The 27,915-nt window shown below is 44.1% G+C and overlaps 1 protein-coding gene across 2 annotated transcripts in view; it reads right to left on the reverse strand.

Annotated features, from left to right (window-relative positions):
- Window positions 1-5,392: 5,392 nt before the first annotated feature.
- Window positions 5,393-27,915, reverse strand: part of KCND3 (potassium voltage-gated channel subfamily D member 3) — a gene marked incomplete at both ends in the record, with an annotated part of 115,842 nt that continues 93,319 nt past the window's right edge. The window contains 5 exons of one of the 2 annotated variants that reach the window (XM_080633034.1): window positions 5,393-5,597; window positions 7,599-7,846; window positions 8,779-8,835; window positions 11,865-11,957; window positions 18,754-18,855. In XM_080633034.1, coding sequence (XP_080489160.1) covers window positions 5,393-5,597; window positions 7,599-7,846; window positions 8,779-8,835; window positions 11,865-11,957; window positions 18,754-18,855 — 705 coding nt within the window. The remainder of the gene's footprint in view (window positions 5,598-7,598; window positions 7,847-8,778; window positions 8,836-11,864; window positions 11,958-18,753; window positions 18,856-27,915) is intronic. The other variant, XM_080633035.1, reaches the window with a different exon arrangement.

The following is a 27,915-nucleotide window of genomic DNA, read 5'->3' on the forward strand; positions in this document are numbered from 1 at the left end:
TCTGAAATCATGTATCTAGTGCAGTTGCTGAAAGTGTTGGAGAAAAATAAGTGTTTTTTTTTTTTTTACTCAACTAAGATACATTTGATTGGTAAATTATATGGAAAAGGTATATTAATCACCTATACCATTTACTTTAAAAGCAGAATAAAGTCTTCAGTTCAAAGCTGCTGATATTCACAAGCCATCCTTGAATGCTGACTTTGTAACTCTGCCATAGACAAAATATTACAGGATCCAAGGGGTGGTGCAACCCATAAATAAAAGGTGATTTTTAATTGGCTGAATTTGCTGTATAATACATGTAAGATACAACATCTTTACAACCTCTTAAAAAAGCAAATTATTTGAAGAAACATTGCTTGCTTTAGCTGGGATTAATCTGATTTTCATGCACACAGCTGAAGCTGTCTAAACTAGAATGAGAAATGCTGGTTTGCCGTTTGTATTATTGACTGTTTCAGATTAAACAAGCAGCATTGATTCAAATTTGGTATTTCTGGCCAACTGTAAAGAAAGATGTATTTTGAATTCCCTGTTAGCTTTACTCCATGCTAAAGCTGTATTTGTTACTTAGTTCACCTTTTCTCCAGTTCACTTTTAACAATGATAATTATTTGACAGACGTAGTCTCCGGCATAAGAATTCTGTTGGTAGGCAGCTAATTTATAATGTGCTGAGGATGTACAATGGGAGCAAGAGAGGAAAAATAAGGAAGAAATTACGACTGAACCGCGGGAGAAAAATCCTTGGCATTAAGATCTATCAGCCTGGAATAAGCTCTCCAGGGAAGCAGTCAAAGTCCTTTCCTTGGAGAATTTTAAATCTAATCTAGAGAAAATAACACAATCTATTGCAGTGAAGGATCATGTGCAGGCAGAGGAGGGATGGCTTTTCTTAATTCTTTCTGTGGCCTCATCTTTGTGGGTGTACTTAAGATCTTTTAAGGAAAATTATAATAAAAGGTGAGTTTCAGAAGGACTAGATTGAAGTCAAAGCCTAGATGTAGAAGCTATTTCTCATCATTCTTTGCCAATTGGATGTGACTCCTTCTATTAGCAGCCTAATGCCAGATGTGGAGAGAGTAAATATACTACTAGAATATGCTGAAAATCTGTGAAAACAGGTTTCCTTCAGAAAAGGTTTTGGAAAGGGAACAAAATGTCTTGCTCCTGTGATAGTTTTAATATTGCTTTATGAAAGACTGAAAAAATAATCCCCTTCCACTTGCTTTTTGTACAATCTTTTTCTTTATTCTTAATGAACTTCTCTAAAACTATAAAAAGTAGTAAGGAATTAGAGGGAGGGGGAAGGCTTTTGAAAGGAACTGCCAATGTTCTAGAGACACTCTGTTGAGCAGTCTTGCTGATCAGGCTGTTTTATACCACCTGCCTTTCAGAAAGGTGTCAGGACTAGAACCTACCTAAGTTGCTGGATGCTTTTCCACCTGGATGTAGCCCACAGCTGGAGAAGCCCCCTTCCTTCCATGTGCATCAGGACTGAGCAGGATTGCAGGGGTACGTGCTGGTTTGTATATCCGTGTCATTGCGTGTGTGTGGCCCTGGGGAAGGGCAAAGGGGTGCTGGTCAGGCAAGGCAGCACTTGGCAGTCCTGGAGAGAGCGGCCCGAATCCTTCAGTTAAAGTTTTGGTCAAGGAATTTTCAAGAGTGACTTATTTCAGGAATCATAGAATCAATTAGGTTGGAAAAGACCTTTACGATCATTAAGTCCAACTGTTCCCCAGCACTGCCAAGGCCACCACTAACCCATGTCACTAAGGGCCTTGACTACACGGTTTGGGAACACTTCCAGGGATGCTGACTCCACCACTGCCCTCGGCAGCCTGTTGCAGTGCCTGAGCACCCCTTGGGGAAGAAATTGTTTCTAATACCCAATCTAAACCTCCCCTGGTGCAGCCTGGGGCCATTTCCTCTTGTCCTATTGCTTGTTACTTAGGAGAAGAGACCGATTACCTCACTACAACCTCCTTTGAGATGGTTGCTAAGTTAGATTATAAGTTGCTGTTTCACTATTATAAAGAGCCTTTCAGGTACTAAAGTTAATTGCCTCCCTTCATTGTGGGAATAAGAGGCTGTAGTGCAGCTCCCATGCTCTTCCCTTCTTCCCTGCGTTCCGTTTGAAGGATGCTGTGTTATGCCCTATCAACCACTGCTCCAGTGGCGAGAGATTCTTGTCTTTGCTGTTTCCATGAATGCACAGTGCTCTCATAATGAGGATGTAGCTGGGTTGGGCAATGCAGGGAGGTTTTGTACTAGCATATTTTCAAGAGCTTTCAGAAGCATTACTCAGTTTACTTCAAATCAGTGTATAAAGGGAGCTAATGCCTTCATTAAAAATATTTTTAGCTCTGTTCCTCTAAGCTCAGACTGCCTTAATTTTGTCTGTCTTTATCTTCTGAAAGTCTGTGCTGAGGTACTGACTGCATGGGGCAGCACCTGCTAAGTTAATGGTAGAAGAGGCAAGCCATATATTTTTGAGCAAGGATAACAATGATTCCTCTTCTGTAGAAGAGAACAAAGGCCATGGCTGCCTTGACAACCTGAGCTCTAGCAGGCAGGGACTGGCTTTCCTCCTTATATATTTTTTTATCTTCCTCTTAAAAATGTTTTTTTTTTCTTCCCAAAAAGCATCTGTATTGATGGCAATTAAACACACCAATAGTGCTCCAAGCAAGGGCTGCTGTTGATTACTGTTTACAGACAAATGGGTGCAGTGAGATGAAGTGGTTTGTTTACCGCTCCACAGTAAATCAGGAATAAGAAAGGCAGCACTGAGAGTCCATGATGAGCCCCTGGCTCTTTGTAATCATGTACTCCTGCACACTGGAAGGAGCACTGTGCCCAGTCAGCATGGTCACATTTAACCCTCGTTCTGTGCCAGTGTTGATGAGGTTGCAAGGTGGTGAGTGGTGGAGAGCAAGGCCTCTGATCTGCAAGAGTGAGGATGTTCAGATGGGGAGCAGGTGATGACAAATAATGAAATTAAAGCAAAGAATAAATTAAAACATCAAGAAAAACTCAATTGTGGTAAGATTAACTGCAGTATAACCTCCTACAGGAAGCAGCAAAGGCCGAGCATTTTAATCATTTAAAACAGGACTAAACATAGTTTTGGATAACATATTACAGCACTGGAATCAATGACTATAAGCTGGTGCAGCTACAGAAGGCTTAGCCATAGCCCTAATATTCCTAGGATGTGGTAGGTTTCCAAGGAGGCTATTGAGTTAATGCATCAGCCATCCGAGTCTGTTCTCTAGACTAGGTTAGGAGTGCTAATAAAGCACGGTGCTAGCTTGCATGTTTAAGTCAGCATGTAGGTCTATTTATCTACCTATACATGTATGTGTCTATTTATTTATATGTGTATGCATGTATATGTGTATATAAATATTACATCAGGATAGATTATGACAGATGCTAAAAAAAAGCCATCCCTTTGCTGAATCAGCCTCAAACATGCTTCATGTAGTTCTTTTACCTCCAGTGTTGGTAAAATCACTGTTCAGAAACAGGACACTTAAAATACTCACTTATTATCTACAAGCTGTTGGGTGCATCACTATTCCTGGGTGTGTGTAGGGCCTTGAAGAGGCGTTTGTGCATGACCACAGTAATTAGCCAAAGTGTATGGGAGATGGAAAGCTGGGTGATGGTGTTCCTCATCCTGCCCTTCGTGGGTCCTACCTGGTATGAAAAGGGGACTTGAGAAAGGCAGAATGGAAGGAGAATGTTACTCAATGGCGGGGGGGGGGTGGGGGAAATCAGTTGTGTTTCAGAACTATTTCCTTGCAATAAATCATTCCTAGAAAGATCTCAGAAAGAGGTGCGGGGACTGACCACAGCTTAGTGAGAAGTGTCAGCTTCTTGGCAGTACCACACCGTGTTGCTGCAGGTTTTGGTTCACTAGAAGTGTGTGACTTTTCCCAAACTAAGTGTAGAGCTGCAAAAAGAAAATGCTGTCTGTACCACACTTGATCAAGTGTTTTCCAAACTCCAGTAATGCTCCCCCTTCTCAAGTGGATGCATGCTATAGATCTTATACTGGGACTGGAAAAATAAACCTGCAAACCTAGTCTACCCCCAAAATCAATGCAACCCAGAAAGCCATTGATGAGACAGCTGGAGCCCTAAGACTCTGAAAAAGCCAAATACCTCTCTGTCCATGGAAGATATCTGGCCCTGGGGTTAATTATTATCAGGTATAGATCCAGAAATTATTTGGCTACTATTTACAATAGGTTGTATATCCAGAGCTAGCAAAGAACTTGATCTAGAGAAACCAAAAATGAAACCCCATGGGTGTACATTACAAGAAACCTCTTGTCAGCCTGATGAAGGCATGATGCAGTTGAGCTCGGTGCTTTCTCATTCTTTGCCATTTGTGTGTCCAGGATTAAAAAAGAATCCTACCTTGGTTTTTATTGTTTTCCTGTTTAAAAATACAGAACTGGTAATCTAGCCACACTCTTACAAGTAAGTGATAACAAAATCAGAAAGCAGATCCCCCTGTGGGACTAAAACTCTACTAAAGCTTGTCTTTTTTTTGTTTTCTTGTTGGTTTTTTTGTTGCACAAATATGTTTTCACAGACAATAATTAGCAGACAAACACACCGTTTGCAATTGCACTGTATTGACTTAAAAGGCGGATACAAAATTGGCTAAATAAAGAATGCCATCCAGGGTGGAGTAGGGGGGTGTGTGTGCACATGGGTGCGCTGACACGTGCTTGTGTTTTCCTACTGTGCAGCCAATCATGGGCACGTGCTCTGCTGTGGGTAACTCAGGGGTTGTGCTGCACACTCGCACGCACACACACACGGGAATGGAATAGGTTTCTGTGCCAGGTGGCTTCTTTGTCTATAGCTTTTCCTATAAAAGAAAAAAACCCAAAATGTGAAATTTTGGTTGGTTTAAAGGTTCTGCTCCATGAAGAAAAAAAATTCACAAAATCCATTGTTTTTCACCTTTTCAGTCATTTCCTCATGAATAAATATTATCCATTAAAAACCTTTAAAAAGGTGCTGCGATACACAGTGTTATATTCCCATTTTCTTTATTGACTCTCTTGTTGCCATGATGATTTTTTCCCTCCAGTCTCTGCAGGTGATTTTTGCCCTGTACCATGGCACAACCCTCTGTCAATGCAGGTTTTTCCTTTAACCAGCCTCTTCCTCCCTTTCCTAATCCTTCCTCAGTCCACAGCATGACGCGAGTCTGGAGAAAGCTGCCTCGTTAGGTCTCCATTGCTAATTTGATGACAAAATGTCAGGTTGGTCCATCCAGGCACAATTTGCAGCAAGAAAGGAACATGGAGGTGTGGAGGGAGAGGGGCACTGGTCTTCCAGCCTCCTTCTGCGCATGAGACGTCTTACAAGGCAGAGACCTTGACTATGTTGCTTGTGGTGGTGGTGGGAATGTTCGTGGCGTGGCCAGGGCTGCTGGGTGGAGGTCTGCTCTCACCTTCTGGCGTGAGTGCCGGCGGCGTGGGGATGCTGATGATGGCTGTTGTTATCTGGGCAGTTTTGCAGTTCGGTCTCAGCCCATCATCTGATTTCATGTTGAGACTGGAACGACTAGAAAACAAATTTAGTGTTTGGCTTTTGTACTTTTTGGAACCAGACAGCAGAGAGGATGCGAATGCGACTTGTTCTTAATGAGCATCTTATTCCTGTGAGCTAAGGGTACTGAAATATTCAGGAGGCTCCACTTAAATGTTCCCCCCAGTCCCTTCAAGGCATCATTTATTTCTACCCAGATTACACTAAGCTGCTTTAGTATTCCCCAAAGTTAGGATACAGCTTTTCACAGGGTAAATCGTTCTATGTTTCTGTTTCATTCTTGCATAATTCTAGTTTACTTAAGAGGGCATCTAAATGTACTGTCCTGTGCACTGCATCTTGTCAGAGCACAGGTAGCTCTGAGAAAGAGGTGGTGTCTTCCTTACATTTCAACTGCCTCTTTCAAATTCGCTGTCCCTTGATCTTTTCTGTTTTTTTCCATCTCTCTGCAGTAGTTTCAGTGATCTGGCAGCTGGGAGCATTCTTATTAGATCTGCATCAATTGCATCCTATAATTAATTACAGAGAGGAAAATGATAGGTTGGTTTCTGTGCATCTGCACAGCTACAGGAGTCTGCTATTACCAGCCCAACATGTTCATTTTAAACACAAGGCCTGTCCTTTTAAAATGTAAGGCTCCCAGTTGAGGAGCTATTGCTGTTGTTATCTCAGAGTGACTCACCAAGAGGATGTTTCTGGATCGCTCAAGCATCCCAAGAACACTGCAGAACCCATTCTGCTCCCCGGTTGCCTCAGTCACAAGCTGAGAGTGGGGCAGTCTTAGGGACTGGGTGGTTCTGCCAGTGGTAACCAGTACACCCAGTTAGTTGCATTCCACATGAAAAACAGTTCAAAAGCTTTTCTTCCTCTCTCCATTCTTACAGTTTGGTAAGCAAGTGAAATAATGAACAGCATTGACATGTAAAATATCACTGACATCTGACCCACTGAAATCACAGAATCCCAGACTGGTTTGTGTTAGATGGGACCTTAAAGCTCATCCAGTTCCAACCCCCTGCTATGGGCAGGGACACCTTGCACTGGAGCAGGTTGCTCAAAGGCAAAATAGTTGACATTCCCCTGAATTACAAGTGCTGGTTTAAGCCATTGTCATCTTGAAACTGCAGTAGCTAGAGACTTGTTTTCTGTGGATTCATTGATAATTCTTTCTCTGAAACACCATTCTGACTTCAGCCTGGCACAAAGTAACCGCTTGCTGCCCAAAGGCAGCTTCCTTTCAGTTTCTAGAGCCCTTTGATAGGACGGGGGAGAAGAAGAATGGGAAGCTCAAAGCCAGTCTACTGTACAAGAAGCTTAATGGGCTGAGGGAGATTTAGGAAGTAATTTAATATGTTCAAGGAAGGTATGGTGAAGAAATGGTATCTTTTTTTTCCATCAAGCTATGGATAAAATGAAAATTTCAAGCTTTTCTATTAAGAGCTACTTCTTCACCTGTCTCGCTAATGGCTTTTTAGGTGAGAGCTACTAAGACACCATTGTGAAATTCCTCCTTATTTGTTTCCCAGTGATGCTTGATGCTTACAGTTGTGACTCAGACTTCAGGGCAGTGAAAGTCAGTGGTGTGACCCTGGTGTGGACCATGTCCGTGTGTACAGCTCTCTAGCAGCTTCTGCTGACAGACAGTTGTCTCTGCTCCAGTTAAAGGTTTGGGCTGTCTGGGAGGTGGGCTGTGAAGTGGTCCTGCACCAGCTCTGGTGGGTGGCTCACAGCTGAGAGCTGGTGGCTCCTGCATCTGTGATTAGCACTCAGCTGGAATTCACTTTTCTGTGTCCAGTCTGGCCAGAGGAGAGCTGCACTAGAGTCTAGCTTTGACCTGGCTCTTCCCAGAAACAGTTAGGAGCCACTTTGCTTGGGTTGTCATGAGAGAAGCAAAGATGCTCCCAGCACTGGACCGCTCTCCCTGGCTGGAGAAGAGGCCCGCAAGAACGTCCAGTTGGATAATGTGCTTTGGAGGTTTGCATGCAGTAGTTAGCAGCAAGAGCCTACTTACTGTACCTTGTTGTAAGGGAGGGCTGCTCGCTGCACTGGATGTGGATGGTGCTGAGCTCCTGCATGCTCCGCAGGCGAGTGGCTGGCACACTGGAGTTGGGAAGGTGAGTGGTCTTCTTGTTACGGCGAGAGCAGCAGGAGGTGGTCAGGCCGTGGTGACTTGACAAGGACGGGCTCCGAGAGGAAGGATAGTTCTGCATTGAGCTCTCCATGCAGTTCTGCTCGAACAGTTGCTCATCTATGAACTCGTGGTTCTGGCAGGGGAAGAAACAGTGCCATTACTCTCTGTGACACAGCAGCTTGTTTTCAACGGCACCTTTTGCTGTGCGGGTGGGATGTGTCAGCCCCTTGGCTGTGGGAGATGTTCTCTGCCTCTCTGCCTGAAAATATTTGCACTAGGCAGATCTTCAAAAAGAAATGGCTTTGCCCTTTCACTCAGTGAACCAAGAGAAGATTTTGCTCTCCTGCATCAGCAGGGGCATAAAAGAAGCTGTTGCTATGACAGAGGCATGATAGTCATGTCAGTGCTGCCTTGCTTATGTAGTCTGAGATAGCTAATATATTGTGTTCAAATTTCATTTCTGTGTCTGGATTCCAGAATTGGCTTCAGAGTCTGCAATGGTTATAACCACATGGTTATGAAACCCAAGAGGAGATTCATGCTCCTTTTTCTTTGTGCCTGGGTCTAGGATTGGGTTTTATTTGAATGACCCTCTTGCTTACTACTTAACTGCAGGATGTTGCTTGTATTGGCTGTTGGGTTCAAAGCATACCTGCAGTTTGTTGAGTGCTATTAGCTGAGTGGAAATAAACATGGCAGGTGAGAGTGGGAAGTGTGGAGGGGAAGGAAATTCAGAAAGCTGAATCTGTAAAGAGCTTTTGTGCTAAGAAATCCTGAAAGAAAGAACTCATGTGTGTGTGTGAGCACCCAAGTAATTCCAGTGAACGTACTTTATCCAGTCCCTCTCAGCATCAGAAAGGATGGGAAACAAAAGCAACCATGGTAAAGGCAGGCATCAGTGTTCACTGAACAATAACAACTCACAGGAAACAAGAGCACTAGAGAGCCAAAAAGAGCCATGTGCACAGACTCCCAAAGACAAGACCAGGACTGAGAAAGGAAGCAAACACTCTCCAGACACATCACAGAGACCATAGAGAAAACATTGAATTAAAAAGGAAGTACCTTGATGGTGGAAGTTCGTACAGATAACAGGGGATCATCCACAAGATAGGACAATCCCTACGGGACAACATGCCAACAAAAGATAAAAACACCATTGATTGTCCATACCAGCATTCAGAAGTTTAGTCCCAGCACTTGCATCTATTGCCTCAGCATTCCAGCTGGCTTGCTCAAGTTTGAATGGGCAACAGCACCTGCTCTTTACCAAACCTTGCCTGAATCAGACCCGTTTGTTCCTTCCTTCTCACACATATGCTTTTTAATGTTACGGTTTTGGAAATAGAACAAAATTGGTAACAGCTTTATTGCTTTGATCTTTTGGGAGCCAAAGGCAAAGGAGAACAAAGTTTCAGCTACTGATTCACAAATAGTGAATTGGAATTGTATTGCCATTGGGTCACCAATGGATACGGGTTGTGATCATACTCTGTGAAAACAGAGAAGAAAGGTTTGGGCTGAAGGACTGGATCCAATGCACTTGGCATTTGGAGAAAACATGGCATGTAAATGTCCATACTCAGTCTGAGAGTTGGAACGAGTGGAAAACAACTCCTTTTGTTTGAACAAACTCCATCTGTTGTGTTAATGGGACAAAGTAGTCTCAGTTATGGCAACTAGAAGTACTTTAGGGTCACTTTATCATCTGACACATCAGATTCGGGAGCTGTTCACGGCCACTGGGTTGTAAGGCTGTATGCTACTGATGACCACAGATACCATGACAATAAACGTACTTTTAGAATCCTTCTGCCTAGTTTAAGGAAAGGTGAATTGCCCATTGAAACAAGTTTGCAACCATGGTACATTGCTCATTCCATTCCTGCAACGTGGTCACAAAATGACTCTTCAGAGTTGAAAAATGCCTTTACTTTGATCTAGAATTTTGGGAGGAGAACTGTTCAATGTATTTGAATCGATTATGTGAACTACAGAATTTCCACACAAGCTGATTGAAAATATTTGGATTGATAATTCCAGACCAGAATCTGAACTTGTTGTGTGAGTTGATGCAACGTCATGGTAAGAACTGCCTGAAAAATGTGGGGGAAAACACATTAAATACTGTGCAGATTCTCCCTCTAGGTTTTAATTAAAAATGCAAAGTATCACTGTTATTGCCATTCTTTGCTGAAAAGAGCAACATTTGGGACATCTTCAGCCATGATACTCACTGAGTAGGTTTGTGTGCTGGAGGTGATCCAGCCTCATTAGTGTGGTGGGCTAATGCATCCACAAATGAAGATGTGCTTTGGCTGCGTTACTCCCAGCACATAATGGGCTCATTAGGAATGGAGCAAATCATGCAGGTCCCAGAGATGTCCACCTGCCTGTGCAGAGGTCAGAACTTGTACAAAGTGGGGGCCTTACAAGGGCAGACCCGCAGGCAGCGTTGGCAGCTTCTGCCTCAGCCAATTTGTTAAAGTTTGCAAATGAACTTATGCTTGTAAAATATGGGTCACAGTAGTAACGGCTTTAAGCATAAAGTTCTAAACTGAAGAGTCAGATTGTGAAATATCTGCTTGTTATGTGACATCCAAAATTGGTAGAAATCAAGGCAAGACAAGGCTTATAAAATGAATTCAGTAGTCACTGATACAGGAAGAACCAGTTCATGGTCCGTGGAATCGTGACCTTTCAAGCTCACTGTGACAAACCAGCTGCACTCAGCAGGTCACTGTAATTAACCAGGCATCTTCCAGTGTATCGCTGAAGCCTAAGTGGTGTTATTCCAGCACAAGCCAAACTATGGAAGTGAAGGCAATTTATCTAAAAGAAAGCTCTTGCAAGTCAGAAATCAAAAGTACATTTGATGATGGATGCAGACAGAAAAAGGCATGAATATTTGAAGTGTTAACTTCCCTTCATTCTTTCTATAATGAATCATGGTATAGATAATCATAAAATCATAGAATAGTTAGGGTTGGAAAGGACCTTAAGATCATCTTGTTCCAACCCCCCTGCCGTGGGCAGGGACACCTCATAATGTATTCCTTTACTGCAGAACCTTTTATATAAACCTGGAAGTGAAACACAAGTCTCAAATAAAGATGTAAAATGTTCTAGAGACTTGCAAACAACATCACTTAATAATGAAAAACACTATTCTCACTCCCAAGACCTTGTATGATGCAGTCCTGTTACAGAAACTGCTAGAGTGGCTTTGAGATAAATTACCTTCTCTTGCAACCAGAACTGTACTGAGAAAAGATATGTGCAGCCTTTAAGCTCATTAAGAGAGTTCATCTGCCATATAAAGGGCTAAAGGTAATTTTTTTCCAGCCTGTTGGCACTGGTGACCAGGTTGTAGTTTGGAGTCACTGACAGCATCTTCCTCCTTTCAAAGCAGCAGAACTGTCCTTTATTGCTACTTAGCACAAGTGACAAGTATATGATGTGTGACTGACAGCACAAGACAAATACAGCTCAGTTTTATTTTAGAAACACTGAAAAAATTAAACTTAAGGTACACGGTGTTTATAGGATCTCCCTAACCCCACGCTGAAGAGTTATTTGCATTCAAGTGAACTTGACTGAGCAACTAGCTATTGACTTGGTGCTGGTGCAGGTAACTGTGGAGTAGCAGATAATCACGTTGTGATCCCTTTGCACTGGAATTATGATTACTTTTTAAGAGGACAATGAAATAGAAGTGCATTTCATAGAATCATAGAATAGTTAGGGTTGGAAAGGACCTTGAGATCATCCAGTTCCAACCCCCCTGCCATGGGCAGGGACACCCCACACTAAACCATGGCACCCAAGGCCTCATCCAACCTGGCCTTGAACACCGCCAGGGATGGAGCATTCACAACCTCCCTGGGCAACCCATTCCAGTGCCTCACCACCCTTACAGTAAAGAATTTCTTCCTTAGATCCAATCTAAACTTCCCCTGTTTCAGTTTGAAGTTTAAGTTAACCCACTGCATCAGGAGCTTGAGCGTCAGCCCCCTCTGGCATAGTTTTAAGGTCTACTGAGTATGTCTGAGGGCCACTTCAAACCACATTGTGTGTACATCTTGCCCATAGGAAGCCTGGGCCAGGCACAAGGCGTTAGCAAGGTGTAGAAGGATTGTGTTGGTACTTACGGTTGTTTTTTCCAGGCAATGCAGCAGGTGGTGATGTTGGCTTTCAATTAAGGAGGTGCCTTTAGTCATGTGCTGCTCATCTTCAGTGGATCCCTGAAGAGCCAGAAAAAGGGAGGGGAAAACAAAACCCAAAGCAGGTGTAAAACCAAGCAAGCAAACAGCACTTCCAACATGAGCTTTCATAGGGGTAACGATCACAATGCCAGTGGTGCAGCTCTCAGGTTTGCTCATGACTCTCAGGAGGTTGCCTTTTCTTCCTTAATGATCTGGCTTGTAAACTCAGGTGAGAAACTCAGCTTTGATTAAACCCAGGGTGTTTCTAGCCGTTTTGTAGCTGAGGAGGAAACCTGGGAAGCGCTGTTGAAACACAATGTCAAGGCTCAGGAACCAGAAGGTAAAAAAGCAAAACCAAAAAGAACCTGTGCTGTTTGATTTTTATCCAAAAACCAGTAAGGCTTTTAAGCTCGACATGACCTTTGAATGCCAACAGATGTACCCTGATCTTTTGTCTCTGTTAGGAGGCAAAACACAAGCTGTCTTGCTTTCCCTTAGCTGAAAGCTTGGCTCTGACCTTCAGGGCTGTGCAGTGCTACGCTTGTTGGAACTTGTATGTGTTATCTCCAAAGCCTTCTGTGTCACAGCTGCGTGCTAGATCCAAAATGTGGACCTGAGCTTCATGTTTTAGACTTTGTAATGGTGTTTCTAGAGGCAGGACTCCTGGCTCTCTGCTCTTCATGGATATCACCAGTTGTGTTCCACACTTTATACCTGCAGTGTGTTAAAAGGAGGCTGTGCTTTGCCTGCCTCAGTGTATATGGTTGCTGATGGAGAGTTTGTAGCAGGTCCTGAGGACTGGGTTTGGTGCAAGCTGAAGGCGTGTAACCCCTTCTGTGGCCAAGCCCTCTGGAAAGGCAGGGAGAAGGGAGGAACAGGCAAATGCCATGTAAGTTAGAGTTATATATATAGAGATATAGAAAGTTATCCTCTTCAAGCATACTTCAAATGAAGAAGCATTGTGCAGCCATGTCAAAGGGTTTATGTTCACATGAAATGTGGCAGTAGTTCCCTGGAGAAAGAAGGCCCCATCTTCCTTCGTTTCTTATGGATTGAGGGTTTTGCTCAGTAGGATGGCTTACTGGAATTTGTGTTTTAGGAACACAGTGCCCAAGAGTCCTACAAACTGTACAGGAATCCTTTGTGCATCACTTAGCACAAAACCAGAACAAGACAAGCTGTACAAAGACCTCACAAGCCAGGTACTTGACTTGTTGTATAGCAACGTGTGTACAAGTGGGGGACCAGCTTTCCCCTATTTCCCTTGTGTCCTCAAACTGCTGAAATGTGGCTAACAAATTCATAAGCTAATTGAGGGAGTAGGGTGTGCTTAGAGTCAAGCAGGCAGCTTAGGCCACCTGGGAAAGGACTGGCTACAGCTGAGAGTATTTAAGTTGAAAAACTGTTAAAAGGAGTGGTCTTTCCTAGGAACTGCTTTTGGCATCTCTGTTTAGGGATGCTGGCTTGGAAAGGCTTATTGGGGTGCTTTTGCTTGTCTGGCTTCAACATCAGGTATGTGTCTATATGGTGATTTGGGGAAGAGACTGCTCAGACTGTGGTGTTATTAGTGGTTAGGATAAGCTACAGATCTTAAACTGATCTCTGGGCTTTTGTTAAGCTGAGGGACTTGATCTGCTCAAAATAGCTGAAATAGGAATTGATAAGAGGCTAGGAGCTTGAGTTCAGTGTGTGCCTAATGTTTAGCTTTTGCAGAAAGCATGGCATCGAACATCCATCAACACAGCAATAGACCAATTCAGTCAACTTGGGCGTGGGGGCAGAAATCCCGTACTCTCTATTACTCTATCTTTTATTTCCCCACTCTATCAGTGAATGAGATGCTTACATTCCTCACAATATAGCATGTCACTTGCGCTGTGATCTGATGATCAGATACACCTCAGAAATAGAAGGCAAAGAAGCAGTCGGGGTTGTTTGTGTGCTAATGGAGAGTCAGGATAATTTTTCTCACTTTCTGTGGTGGCAGATTGAAGACCTGGGGTTTGAAGGATGTTCTCTCACTACTAAGACTTCAGCTCCTGATCTTCAAATTCAGTTTGGTTTTTCTAATCTGTCTTTGGTGACTTGCATTTTCAAAGACAATTACATGCATTAAAAGAGCAGTTAGGGTGTTGCAAGATGTTTCTCTGTGCTCCATAAGGAAGGGGTGCCTGGTGTCTTCTGTTGTGCCTAAATCTGAAAGGCAAAATGGATGTGCATGGCTTGAATTTCTGCTTAGATACTAAACAGCAGTATCTTACTGCTCAAGAGATAAAAAAGGGTGAGATGGGAGACACAGCAGAGCATCTTGGCAGAAGTGCCAAGACACAGACTTGCTCTCAAGGGGGTTAAATTCATCTATGCTTAAAGCCTTGCTCTTAAATACACCCTTGTGTCCTGGTGATTCACTGCAAATGCGTGTTCTGGATGCCATTTCCAGGCTGGTTCTGTGATCCTTAAGTGAAGGAATAACTCTGTCTCTGCCAGATGCCAAAACACAGCTGAAGTGGTACGTTAGGAAGCTGACTGAATGTATATAGAATTAATAGATTCCTATGAGAATGCTTCTTAGGCAGGTTATGGATTTTTTTGTTGTTGCTTTGGAAAATGAGTATTCCCAGAGGTATTTTTAGAAGTTGCCTAAAAGATAAATCAGTTTAATTTTTCTTATTTACAGTCCTGTTGGTGAGTTAATGCACCCCCAAGTCCTGCTCATACCCTGCTGACATTACTGACTCCATGGTGAAGGAATTCCCATGGAGATCCTTGCAAGCCCTAAAGCAGATACGAGGCTACACTAAAACACTGGAAAAGGAGAGAGAGGAAGAGCACATATTGCAAACAGTATCTTTTTATGAGAATTTGCTTGAGAGGACATCTTAATGGAGTCTGAAAGCAAAGATAGAACTTCCGTACCCCTGCCAGAAGGCCTAAGCCAATTGTTAAGTTTAAGTTTTGGCAGCACAGCTTTAGTCTCTCCTGCTGCCTTCCATCACAAGGCTTAGCTTGCTGCTGATGGGAATGGATCAAGGGATGGCTGTGACCAGGAATAAAGTATAGAATCGGTGACTGTGAGTTGTACCTTGTCTGCCTTTTGCTTTTTCTTCAGTCAGCTCAATGTTTTCAGAAACAAAGAGTATGCAACCACTGAGAGCATCCTCCGTGTGAATTAAGACTGAGATCTACAGAACGGCTGCCCTGGGACAAGCGAGAGTGCCCACATCACAGAACTGCTTGGATTTTGATAGTACTGTTGAGGAATGTGTACCTATAGAGATTGCATCAATGGTACCTACATCACTGCAGACGAACAAAATCTGTGTCTTCATTAGAAGAGTCTGGCTGTAATGAAAAAGCTGGTGGGGGAGAGGAGGGGAGCTGGTTTGCTTTATGAGCTGGGATGCCAGTTTTGCAAGGATCTGATGCCAGCTACCATTCAGTTTGTTCTTGGAAGACATTCAGTGAACTGCTGGTTGCTTGGAGGGAGACTGAAACACGCTGTAGTGTCAGTTCTGAAATCCAACCTACTTCCACTTTTCCTCTTGTACTTAGTGCTTCGGCATGGAAAATTGGACATTGGTGAACTGAGATGAACTGGTTCAGTGGTTCCACCCACCGTTCCCATGAGAATGGCTATAACCCTTATCTATGGCTAAGCAGATTCTGCTTGTGAAAAGGCCCAAGACCTCTCAACCTACTGTTCTTAGGATATACATTTCCAAGCATTTTAGCTAAAAGGGAATTTCAGCTAGCTGTACAAGGAGATTAACGCTAAGATGATATTGTAGGCTGCTGCCACGGGAAGAAGCTCACCATCCCTTGAGCACTTCTGACATAAAGCCCACTAAAAATCTCTCTCAATGAGAAGAAAACTGTCTGGGTACTTCCTCTCTAGATGGCAAATGCAAAATGCCACAAATCCACATGTTTCCGAAGCAGGAGTCTGTATTTGTGCTAGGAGCAGAACTCCTTCCTGCTGCTGTCCTTGGATGAATCCTTTTCGGTTTGCTTTATTTTAAGGCAAGGCTACAGGCTGAAGACATGCTGTTCCCTTGAAAGATGGTGTCAGTGTATTCATTCTGGTGCTAATGAAAGGACATTCTGGCACACGTTCCAGACTCTTGAGCAGTCCTTATTTCCCAGTTTGTTAGTTTTGACTGCAGAGCCACAGTCAGGACATGTTCTGGGGCAGTTGTTTCCTTGGGTGAACCCTCGGGGTGTCAGACTGCAGGGCAATCTGCAGGGCTCCTGTAAGCCAGTTCTACATTGATCACAGTACTGTGGGATTGCTACTGATGGAAGTGATAATATCTACTGATGGCCATATAGTAATTGCAGTTGGAATTACTGCTGTGTAACAAACCAGCCCTATGGCAGCCTGGCTGTGTGAAGTCCATTACAGTTTGCATGAGTCCTGGGCAAGGTATCAAAATGGGATGTGTACCTGACTGGTGAAGCAGTTTGATACTAATCTGACTGATGGATATGCTCAGTATGTAGATAATATTTCTGGTCACTAATATAGCGACTGCAGAAGTCACACTCCTTCATGTTTTTTACAGCTTAAAAAATTTGGCTGGCTAGACTGTGCTGTCATTCACATCTTTTGCTCTTCAAGAATAATTTATTCTCCTGCCATAAAATGAAAGGATGTAAAATCTTGCCTTGTGGAGTTAAAATGGTCACGTGTACCTTTACAACAAAAGATGTCCTGTAATTAATGCCACTACCTGTGGGTGGAGAGACAGGTCTCAGTTCTTGATTCAGGTATGCAGCTTGTCCTCGGGTAGTTGTGCAGGTGCCAGACATGGCTTTGGCAAGGTTCTTGTTTTAGTGAATGACATTGCTGTCTGTCACAGGTGGATGGTAATTCTTCCTTCCCCATACCCTTTGCTTTTGACTATTTCTACAGGAAATGCCTTTTCTTACAAAATACTGTACACAATGTTCAGTACTTTTCAAAGTTGGATTTGTGGCTCTCACTGGGCTGTGGGAGGGTCATGTCAGCATTTAGAGCTATAAGCCCACCAGATATAAACACCCAGAAGAGCTTGGGAAAGCACCTGTTCTAGGTGCTAATATATATCTAAGTTTAGTTATTAATGGGTACAAAAATCATAGACTCATAGAATAGTTAGGGTTGGAAAGGACCTTAAGATCATCTAGTTCCAACCCACTTGCCATGGGCAGGGACACCTCACACTAAATCCTCTAGAACCTCTTTAGGAATGTTTTTGTTTTCCTCCTTGTGTCTCCAGTAGCTTTGTAGCCAGCAAAATGACCCCTTCTTCCACTGGTAAGTGCCAGGAAATGAACCCATTCAGCCAAATATTTCTCTCAACCTCATGCATTTTGGACTTGAGCATCGGTGCGTCAGCTGCTCCTCCCTGAGTGGTCTTGGCAGGGAGCTTTGGTTGACAAGAGAAGTGAGGAGATTCTTGTTGGGATGACAGGCTGGAAGATCAAGTGCAAACTGCGTGTCCCTGCTGGTGTTTTTAAAAACTAGAAATCAGACCTAAATTTGTAGTCACATTTTTGCATGTTCCTGGGTAATGGAACAGCAGAATCTCAGCTGAGCTGTCATCCCATCCTGAGCCTTTCCTTCCTTGGGGAGAAGGCTCTGGACGAGGTGTGACCAGTCTTCCTGGTTGCTTCTTGGTAAAGAAACGTTTCTTGAACTGCTCAACAGCAACATATGGTTCAAGAAACAGATTTTTCTGAGTGTTGCTGCCACTTGCAGAGCAGGAGACAACGTGAGATGTGTAGTCAGAAGGATCAAACTTGTTTTGGAGGGGAGAACAGAAACTGCTCTGGGCATCCTACCTTCCAAGTCTGTACTGCATGTGAAGTGCTTTTTTAGAGTCAGCTTAAAAGCTCTTTCAGTTGTAAATGGCAAGGTTCCTCTGCCTTGGTCTGCACTGAGAAGCATCCTACATGCAAAACATGGTGCTGCCCAACTTCCCTCTGTCTGCTGCACCCACTGAGCTGGGGTAGGAGTGGGCTCAGGTCCTAGTGAGCAGCTTTCACCATGAGTTGAAAACCCTTTGATTTTAGAAATGCAAGAGGAAAATAGTGTACATTTGAAGGATGAGGCCCCAAGTAACAATGCACGGACAAGGGCTGATGACTTCGTTACGCACTGTTCATCTCACTCTTTGCTCTACACGTGCACAAAAAGGCTGATTTATTTGAACTTAAATCCATGAGATGTGCTAATACCTGCTCTGGTGTGGATCAGGCTTCATGTAATAACCTTCTCTTGTTTCAGCTGGTTCTGCTGAGCAGTCGAATGCACTTAGAACTTTTCTTCTCCTGAATAGCTAGTATTAGCCTCCAGAGGCCTTTCTGTTAAAAATAAACCCACCACCAAACTGCCTGGAGGAAGAACTAGGGAATATTTTGCTGTTGGGCATGACCAGATAGTCCATAGCAGAGAGAGACTCTTGAAAATAACTTGATGTATGTTGGAAGAGAGTGGATAGTGATAGGCAGTCCCTGGGCTGTATAAATCAGCTCTATCATGCATAGGGATTTAAGGGAACTGTGAACATGGCACTTGCTGGAAGGCCAGATCCTTCCCTGTCTCCAGGAGCAGTACAGGAAGCTGCTTCCTCCCATCCCATCTTGCAGCTGGATTCCAGCTCTCCCTCCACGCAGCACACACAGCACACGAGAGTGTCATAGAAGCACAGTGCCATTCCTTGTGGGAGGCTGCTGTGCTGGATAATAAGCACTTAGGTGGCAATGGAGAGAGAAGGGAAAGGAGCCCAGGGAGAGGAGTGGGAATAGGGAACGTCTCAAGCTCTGTGGAAGGAGGCAGTGGTTCTGCACGTACCGTCAGCTCAAGGGCTTCATTGAGAAGGCCGTTGCGCTTGCTGTGAAGGTAGGCATTGGAGCTGCCCGTCTTGGCCACTCGAATCCTCGCAAGCCGGGCTTTCTGTGGACAGAAAACAAGCTGAAGTTAGAGCCTGGAGCACTGAGTGCCTGGTCCCGTGCTGGCAGTACCAGGAGGAGGGAAAATGCAGGCTCTCGCTCTACTGAAAAAGCCTGGGGGTGAAATACAAGGGGTGCACAGGCAGGACAAGGTGCTGTGGGGAACAGCTCTGTCTCCAGGAGTCGGATGAGTACCTCTGTCTGAAGCATGTAATCTGCCACAGAGCGTTAACAGCCCTTCCAGACATAAGAAACAGGGTCTTGCAGATTTGTTTATCCTGGCAAAAGTTCATTGTCTTTTAAAGGCTATTTTTAAACTTTTTAAATTAAAAGTTAATGGTTTTTTTTGGGGTGAGATGCACAGTGACTAGAGACACTTGTCTTGGACATATTCCTGATGTGTTCTGAGGCGCTGGCACAGGGTGCCCAGAGAAGCTGTGGCTGCCCCATCCCTGGCAGTGTTCAAGGCCAGGTTGGACACAGGGGCTTGGAGCAAGCTGCTCCAGTGGAAGGGGTCCCTGCCCGTGGCAGGGGTTGGAGCTGGAGGAGCTTTAAGGTCCCTTCCAACCCAAACCAGGCTGGGATTCTGCGATTCAACTCTTCTCATTTTTATTTGTCTCTGACCTTCTTGACTTCTAAGGGACCAAGTTAGATGATAAAAGCAGTCCAGAATAAAGCAAACACAAAAAACCAGTGAGTCCCTCTTCCTTTTTGATCACTCGGTTGTTAGTGTTGCAATTTTTCTTTTAAAAGCAGTCTTGTCAAGTGCTGATTTGCCTTTTTCTTTTCTACTATTAATTTATGACTCAAACACCATTCAAAGTAAATACATGAACTAGCTGTGGCTATTAAAAATAATTACATTGTGCTGTAGTTTAAAATGCTGCATAATCTTTTAAATAACATGGAACTCGTGATTTTCCTTTTTAATTAGAGGTGCTAATGGGTATACAGTGTAGGAAGAGTAAAGCCAAGAGGCAAATATCTGCAGTGGGTCCAGAGAGTGTAATAATTCCAGGAGCTCTATTACTGTACACGTGTGAGTGGTTCTGGCCCTCGATATTTGAAAGATTTGCTTAACCTGAAGAGCTTCTGCTTAAGCTGACAGTTTCTCAGCAAAGACACGTACAGGATCCCGGTTTGCAGCTCTAATTGGGTGACACAGAGCATGACCAGTCTGGAAAATACATCTTCCTTTGACACCCAAAATGGGGACATCCAAAATTGACTTTCTTTTCTATACCTCACCTAGATTTCATTGTCCCATTTTATCGTTGAGACTCCAACAATAGTGAGATGAGAGTGAAATCTCTGGTGAAGCTTTGCTCTATGCTGGGGCCGAGGTATCTCCCAGGGCTCTCTATGTAAGGACATGAGGTGTATTTTCAAGGCTGGGAATAGAACAGGACAATGAAACTGAAGCTTCAGGTTTCCTGAAGACTTGCTCGACTGCTGTGTTGCTCTAGGCCCCAGATAGGACTGGGCTGAGACTGTCATCTGGAGCAAAGACCTCAGAGGCTACTACTACTACTACTGGCTATGAGTTAGGGTGAGACAGCAGGGGATAAGGGACTGAGGATATTCCATGCATTGCCTCTCTGTTCCTATTAATTACATTTCCATTAAATTACTTCTTCTATTTGCAAATGTATGTCTTTGTGTTTCTGTTCCTTACTTTCTGCAGTGATCTCTCTTCTGTGATCAGGACTGGGTATTGGATTCAGTGATGGTCTTTACGGTGAGGCTCTGATGGCAACCACAGAAGGCTTCCAGTTCTTACTGTGCTTGATGAAGTGTCAGCTCCTTTGCTGAAGGAATTGCCAGAGTCCCTGACTTCTCACCTACAGCAGGAAAGGTTCCATCCTCATCGTCAGTTCAAGTCAGTTGTTAAAGTGGATTCAGCCTCAGGCTTTTGTAATGAACATTATTCCCTCTGCCTCCAGGCTAGCAGGGGATCAAATATTAATAGCTGTACTCCATGTGGACTGAAGATGGTTCGTTTCTGAGGTCTGTTCTCTTTTCTTCTTTGAAACAGGGCCACTATCTAAATAATTAAGCCCCGTGGTTTTGCAGTTTAGAGCAGACATTGTTATTTTCACAAATGTCACTGGGGCAGGCCAGAAGTGAATCCCATCCTCCTTCCACAAAAGATTGTCTGGGTTAGTCTCATGGCCTAACTCTGTGCCCCATCATGATTAAATTTGGTACATACCTTGATTAACTCAGCTAGAGAAGTTAATTAAAATTGGTGCCTAAAATTGGTTTGGCCTTCCAGACAGCTTCCATCAGACTGCAAACAACTCTCAAACTAGAGTTCATGTTTTCATGGGAAAGACTGCGTGTAAATGTGTGTTGTTTGGAAAGCATAGCAGTGGAGCATCACAAGCTTTACGTGATATTTAGGTACCTGCTCTATGTTTATGTGGGATGCAGTAATGAAGGGCTTGAGCAGCAAAGTGCTCCCCTCAGACATCTGCAGCAGGTTTGATGCTGTTCTATGTGACTGAGCAAAGTGGACTGAGGACATGAAGGGCACTTGGCAGCAGTGTAAGGTTTGGTACAGTGTGAAAGCAGGAAAAGCTGCCTCTTCCCAGAGGAGGCTTCTGGTACCTGTTGGAATGCATCAGGCTGGACTTGGCTGCAGGCAGAGCTATGCTTTGGCAGATCAAACGAGGGGAAAATTGCAGAGGCACAAGCCTTGAACTCAGGGATCCCCATGCAGCTTTGGAGCAGCAGGATTTTGCAGGTAACCATACTATGTGCAGTCACATATATCACTGTCAGAAGCTAGAATCAGGCTGATGGGGTCTTCCAAATTCTGCCAGTGACACGTGTGGGAATGCTGGTGTCATCCTTGTCCTGAAGAGCTCAGGGCTCCTGGTCTGCAGGACAGAAGACAGACAAGTGGAGGACCATGTCTTCCTGGCCATCTGCTGTAAATGCCTTTTGAGGGGGGATATCTGTGATTTCTGTCTTCTGCATCTCATCCACAACTGTGACAGACTAAAGGTCATTAGGGCCAGGCCTGAGATCACTGTTACTGAATATAACCCCTGCACGGAGAGTCTAAAAAAGGAAAAGAAACAGGCACATTGTGTCTGCATGTGGAGTGGTGAGAGGAGTTGCTAGGAAACCACAAGATCTCAAAATGCATATGACCTAATCTGGAAGATAATTTATATGATGAAAATAATAATACTAATGACAGCCACTTACAGGTTAGAATGATTAATTTGGTGATCTTAGAGCCCACATGTTTCTGAGGCAGGATGGAAGGCAGGTCTCAGTAACGTCTAGCTCCTTACTGCTTAAGAATCAGAATAAGCAGGAGGGTCAGTGAAGCCCTGTCTGTGTGGAATGCTGAGGTCCAACGGGGAGGATGGTGTAAGTGGCTGTCAGCATCCTGGGTTTCTGAATTTCCCAAAGGGACAGACAGAGGAGAAAGAAGACCCTGTCTTCATCTTTTAGCTGCTTTGGAGAAGTGCAAGGAGCTGGCTGGGAAAAATGCTTACCAGATGGCGGGCCCAGGAAACAGCTAATTATTATTTATTAATGATTTTCATCTAGTTCTTATGGAGATAATGTTCACTCCTGATTTATGTGGTATAATAAACTACTAAGTTATAACCTATGACATAATTTCATGTTTGCCAAATATCTTCAGCTTTCTGGATCTTCTGTATTTGAGCAAGGAGATGAGCAGAGTACATGTTTGTCAAGTACTACATGTATGGGTCCTATGTCCACTCCTGCTGCCTCCTTGGATTGGAGCCATTATTAGCATTATCCATCACAGAATGGTTGAGGTTGAAAGGAACCTCCAGAGGTCATCTGGTCCAGCCCTCCTGCTCAAGCAGGACCACCTAGACCCAGTTGCCTAGGGCTGTGTCCAGGTGGCTTTTGAGTATCTCCAAGGATGAAAACACCACAACCTCCGTGGGCAGCCTGTGCCAGTGCTCGGTCACCCTCACACTGAAAACGTGTTTCCTGATGTTCAGACAGAGCCTCCTGTGGTTCAGTTTGTGCCTATTGCTTCTGATCCTGTCACTGGGCAGCGCTGAAAAGCACTTGGCCCCATCTTCTTTGCACCCTGCCTTCAGGTATTTATATACATTAATAAGATCTCTTTGAGCCTTCTTTTCTTTAGGCTAGGCTGTGGACTTGAATTCTGGATGGGAAGAATGTGGTTGCTTTTACGATATGGAAGAGATAACAAGCAGATTGTACAGTTAAACAGGGGTTTCTGCAGATTTCACAACAGGGTATGGAATAAGAAAAGTATTTTCTTGTAGTAATCCTAGAATGGTTTGAATTGGAAGGGACCTTAAATTTAATCCAGTTCCAACCTCATGCCACAGGCAGGGACACCTTCCACTAGACCAGGTTGTTCCAAGCCCCATCCAACCTGGCCTCTTTTCTCACCTTCCTACAGTGATCTTGTCTATGGTACCTTTGGCTAATTTTAGCATAGCATTCAGAAAGGAATTCAGCAAGACTTCCAAGTGTACTTCTGAGTGGGAACTCAGTGCACATATGTAACTTGGAAAGGGAATGGATGAAACCTTCATCTGGTGGAAACTAGCTCAGCTCCCCGGCCTGTTGTGGTGGTTTTTCCTTGCGAAGAAGAGAAAGGAAAACTTCATTTCTAGAAAAGCATTAAAAAATAATGGAGTGGCCAAGGCACTAAGTGCAGTCAGTGCAACTGGGCAACACTCTCATCTGTCCTACTTAGGGCTCTGGGAAGCTGATCTGCCATCTCTAACAAAGCCTGGCAACAGCCTGAGCTGCCAAATTAGGACTCAGGGTTATTACACGTGTTTGAATGCTGAGTGAAATAATAGCTATTTGAAAAGCAAATGGCCCATATAATAAGTGTTGGTTGTTACTCTGCAAGCCACGGTTCCATCTGGCTATTGTAACAGGCAGCCAGCCGAGTTACAGCACTGTTAGAAAAGTTCATTTCTGCACATCATCCTTCTGTCATTTTCACCTTTTTTCCTTACGAATCAGAGCATGCGCATTTGGACTTCCCTTCCTCTCAAACCTTTTGAGCTAAGCCTAAATATTCTGTCATTTTTGCTTTGGGGGAAGATGTCGTAAAGCTGCATATGGAAATGAGATAGTGTAGGACTCATTATATTCCTATATAATTTGATAGAACCACTTACAGTCAGACCTTGATCTTATTTTGGGCCTCTTCATTACTTTGCAGAGATGAAAAATTCCCCTCCCCTCCTCTGTGGCTCTCCTTTCAATCCTACCTTACCCTTGGCACAATTAAAGCAACAGAACATCATTTCAAATGCACTATATCATTTAATCTTTTCCAACACTAAAGAACATGATGTTCAGTCTATTTATAGAACAATGCACAGAATATGGAGTTTAATGGGTCTCGGCTTCTCTACTAGTCACAGATATCCTGGCTGATAAAACACAGAACTTTGACTAAAGTGGTGTAATATGCAAACCTTAGGAATGCAAGAGGGTCAGGAAGCCTCTGGAGCCTGATCCCCTCCTACTGACAACTTCCTTTTGTCCATTTTCGTCTTGAACTTCACAAGCTCTGGCTTAAGCTTAGTGAAGCTCCTACTCCTACTGGGCATTTATTTTAGAGCTCCATTCTCCCAGCTAGAAAATCTCTTCTGAATTCCAGGCTGCGTGTATTTGGTGCCAGTTTTACTCGGTTGTCATTGTAGTGACGTTTTCATTTTACATAGACCATTCCCTTTCTGGTGTTTGCTGCATTCTACAGGAAAGCATAGAATAGAGTTTGACAATTCTCACTTTATTCTTTTGCTTGACATTTAAGTAGTAAGCCTTTTTTGGAGGCCATTTCATATTTTTATCCCCTGTTATTTCTAATGCCTTTTTTACTTATCCATCTATCCATCCACCCAGTAAAGGTTACAGTCAGACCTTTGTCTCTAGAAGAACTGACCTTATGGACAGTTCTTCCCCGACTGAAATATGTTATGCACAGTTACTGCATCTTGGTTGAAACTGAAAGCTTCCTCTGTGCTGAAGTTCCCATGCTACTGATCCAGCTGACTGCAGAGCTGATGCTCTTCACTTCTGAAGTTTGCTTCTTGAAGTAATAATAATAATCATGGTATTCCAAACTGGTTTGTGTTGGAAGGATCTCAAGCTCATCCAGTTCCATCCTGCCATGGGCAGGGACACCTTCCACTAGACCAGGTTGCTCCAAACCCTGTCCAGCCTGGCCTTGACCACTGCCAGGGTTGGGCCAGCCATAATAATAATAATAATTATGATGATAATAATAATAATACTAGAAATTCCTACTGTTTTTTCTATTCTTAATGCTGTAGCAGATTTTAGAGCTTGGGTCAAAATCTCTTCAGGGATGTGTGGTCAAAGAGGCACCATACTGGTTGCAGTGGGAATCTGGTAGAGTTTGTTAGAGTTAGAAGTGCGGTATTACGTGCTTTAAAATAAGGTGTCAGAATTTGTCTGGAAACATGTTACTTAACATCTTCTCAAGGAAAGAGCCTCATGTTTTTCCTGCATCATTAATAGAGAGGCTGGTGTTCTCCGTTAGTCTAAAATCAGGTTCTGTGTTTTGCTGGAAGCAAAGTGAGCTGAGCATCTGTCTGCCTGTGATTTAGCACTGTCTGTTTTTATCTGTGTTTCCAGATCTCACTTTTATAACACCTTTCAGCCAGCTCACACCCTAATTAATAGCTACAAAGTATGCAGGGGATGGAGAAATTAACGGAATTTGATCTAGTGTCACATGCCAACTTACCAGACCTGATATGTGAACACTAATGAATGGTGTGGAGGCCTGTGGGTAGCTATAGAAAATGAAGGCAAATCGCTTCCCACAGCGCTGCTCACCCCTCATCAGGCAGATGGTGAAAATGGGGGCTTGGGGGCAGTGACCACAAAACCTTTGCATGAAACTCAAGTCAAAAAATAGGCAAACCTGTAAAACTCGTGCCCTTCATTGTACCCTATGGAATGAAGCCCAAAGGGAAGAGATAGTGGTGGGGCTGTTTTCCTGCCTCGTTGCCAGCTCATGGGCATCTATGTGTTGTCTCTGACAAGCAGGTACCCACTGGCAGCAAGGGAGCTGAAATGCATGAGTGTGGGCAATGCTGTTGCTCTAGGCAGGTAAGGCTTGGAGCTATGCTCCATGCCACTTGTCTGTGCTATGAGCTTTCAGCTCAAATTGAGAGCAGTGTTGCTGGCTGGCAAAGGAAAATTGCTCAGAACTCATCAGATGACAGTAGAGTTGCTGTGCGGTGCAGTTAGCTTTCTTACTGGAGCTGCTCTTAGTTGTTGTCCCTGGGGTCTCCGGGGACAAATCTCTTGCATTAGGCTTCTGGGAAAAAAAATCCATCACAAACCCATCCCATGGTCCTCTTTGATTTCAGCCTTCCAGTACCTAAAGCTGAGAGAGGTGGGCTTGTTCAGCCTGGAGAAGAGAACCTTAGGGCAGCCTTGCAACACCTTAAGGGGTGAGCTTTAAGGTTCCTTCCAACCCAAATCATCCTACGTGATAACTGAAGACTCTTAGAGGAGCGTGTGACTCTGCTCACGTCCTTACACTGACAGCCACAACACGTTGGCTCTGTGTTTGTGTGCAGATGTGGTGGGAGAAGCCTGCGGTGCTGTCCTGGCGCTGGAGCGGTTCTCAGCTGCAGAGCGGTGATGGCTGCGCCACTCTGGCCCTTGTGCATTCTAGCATCCCTGCGTGTTCCCACTAGAATGGCTCCTAATTGTCCTAACTCAGTTGCTAACAGAGCTGATGCTTCAGATGTGAACAGAAACAGGCTGGTGCCTGCATACCAGGACTCATGGACAATGCATGGAATTGCTCTTTATTATTGTATTTGTTCCGAGTTAATGCCGAGTTGGGTCTAAATGGCTGCACTCACATGGAGAGCAGGTGGCTGGAATTACCTCAGGCAGCGTCTGCATAGTAAACAGAGGAGTTCTGCTGCACTGTGACAAAGAGGAGAACTGAGGAACTGTTTCCTGTGGAGCAGTTTGTCTGGTGGGTTGAAGTGCTTTTTCTTCCTGTGCGGCACTCGCTGTGATTTCCCCAGATAGATATGGTTTTGAGATTTACCTGTAAGTGTTATGTGTGCCCTTGATTCCCTTGCCTGCTCATGAGCCCTTCTCTGCCAGCATTTGCTCTTGCTCTGCTTGCTGCCCATGACAGGTCAGGGGAGCACACAGTAACGCTTCTGCTGCCTTGTTTGGTGAGTCAGCAAGAATTGCTTGTGCAAAAGCAGAGATTTGAAATCCTGGCTATGGAGGGTATTACCATAAGATCGTGTCACTTTATGACCTTGTGTGTGTACAAAATTCTGCAAGAATCCACTGAGCCAGGAAAAGAAGTGGATTTATCCCAGTTTTATGCATGAAAAAGCCTGAGTCACAGAGAGGGAAGTTTGGAAGGGCGCTGCTGCTGCAGCATCGGTCTGTCAAAGCAGTGAGACTGGCTGTAGTGGGGAGACCAAAGAGGACAGCAGGCTCCTGCTTGTGCCTGGAGAGAACCTGTCTCGTGCTGATTGAGAGCCTGATGCAGTGCTAGAGTTAACCAGCAGTTACTGTTTGATGGGATTTTGATGACCTTCAAACAGCAAAGGCTTGTTCTGAGTCAGGCTTTGCAGACCACTGCTGCTGGGTGGAGTGGGAGGGGTGGAGTGATGAGATTCTGAGAGTGTCAAGTTGGGCTGTGTAAGACATCTGGCAACGTGTGAGCAGGGAAGTTCTGCAGGGCCCCTGGGAGATGTGCTGGGAGACTGCAGTGTTCCCATATCCCTGTTATATGTGAGCAGAGGGCTGAGAGCCCCTATTGCCATCCCAGAACCATGTGTGCCAGTGACAAATGTTGTTTTTCATCTGTTTATCACTGCCGTGGTACAAATTAGTAAGCACAATAAGCTTTTCTACCATTTACACCCACTTCTGGTTATGTGTTTTCCAGTGGCTATATCCATATCCATTAATCTAGACATAACCATCTATTGCAGTTGGTGAAGGGGCGTTTGAGCTGTATTCATTCTGTAGCCTGGGAGCTGCATGGGAT

Source organism: Psittacula echo, assembly GCF_963264785.1.
Source record: "Psittacula echo genome assembly, chromosome: 22".
Classification (NCBI taxonomy): domain Eukaryota; kingdom Metazoa; phylum Chordata; class Aves; order Psittaciformes; family Psittacidae; genus Psittacula; species Psittacula echo.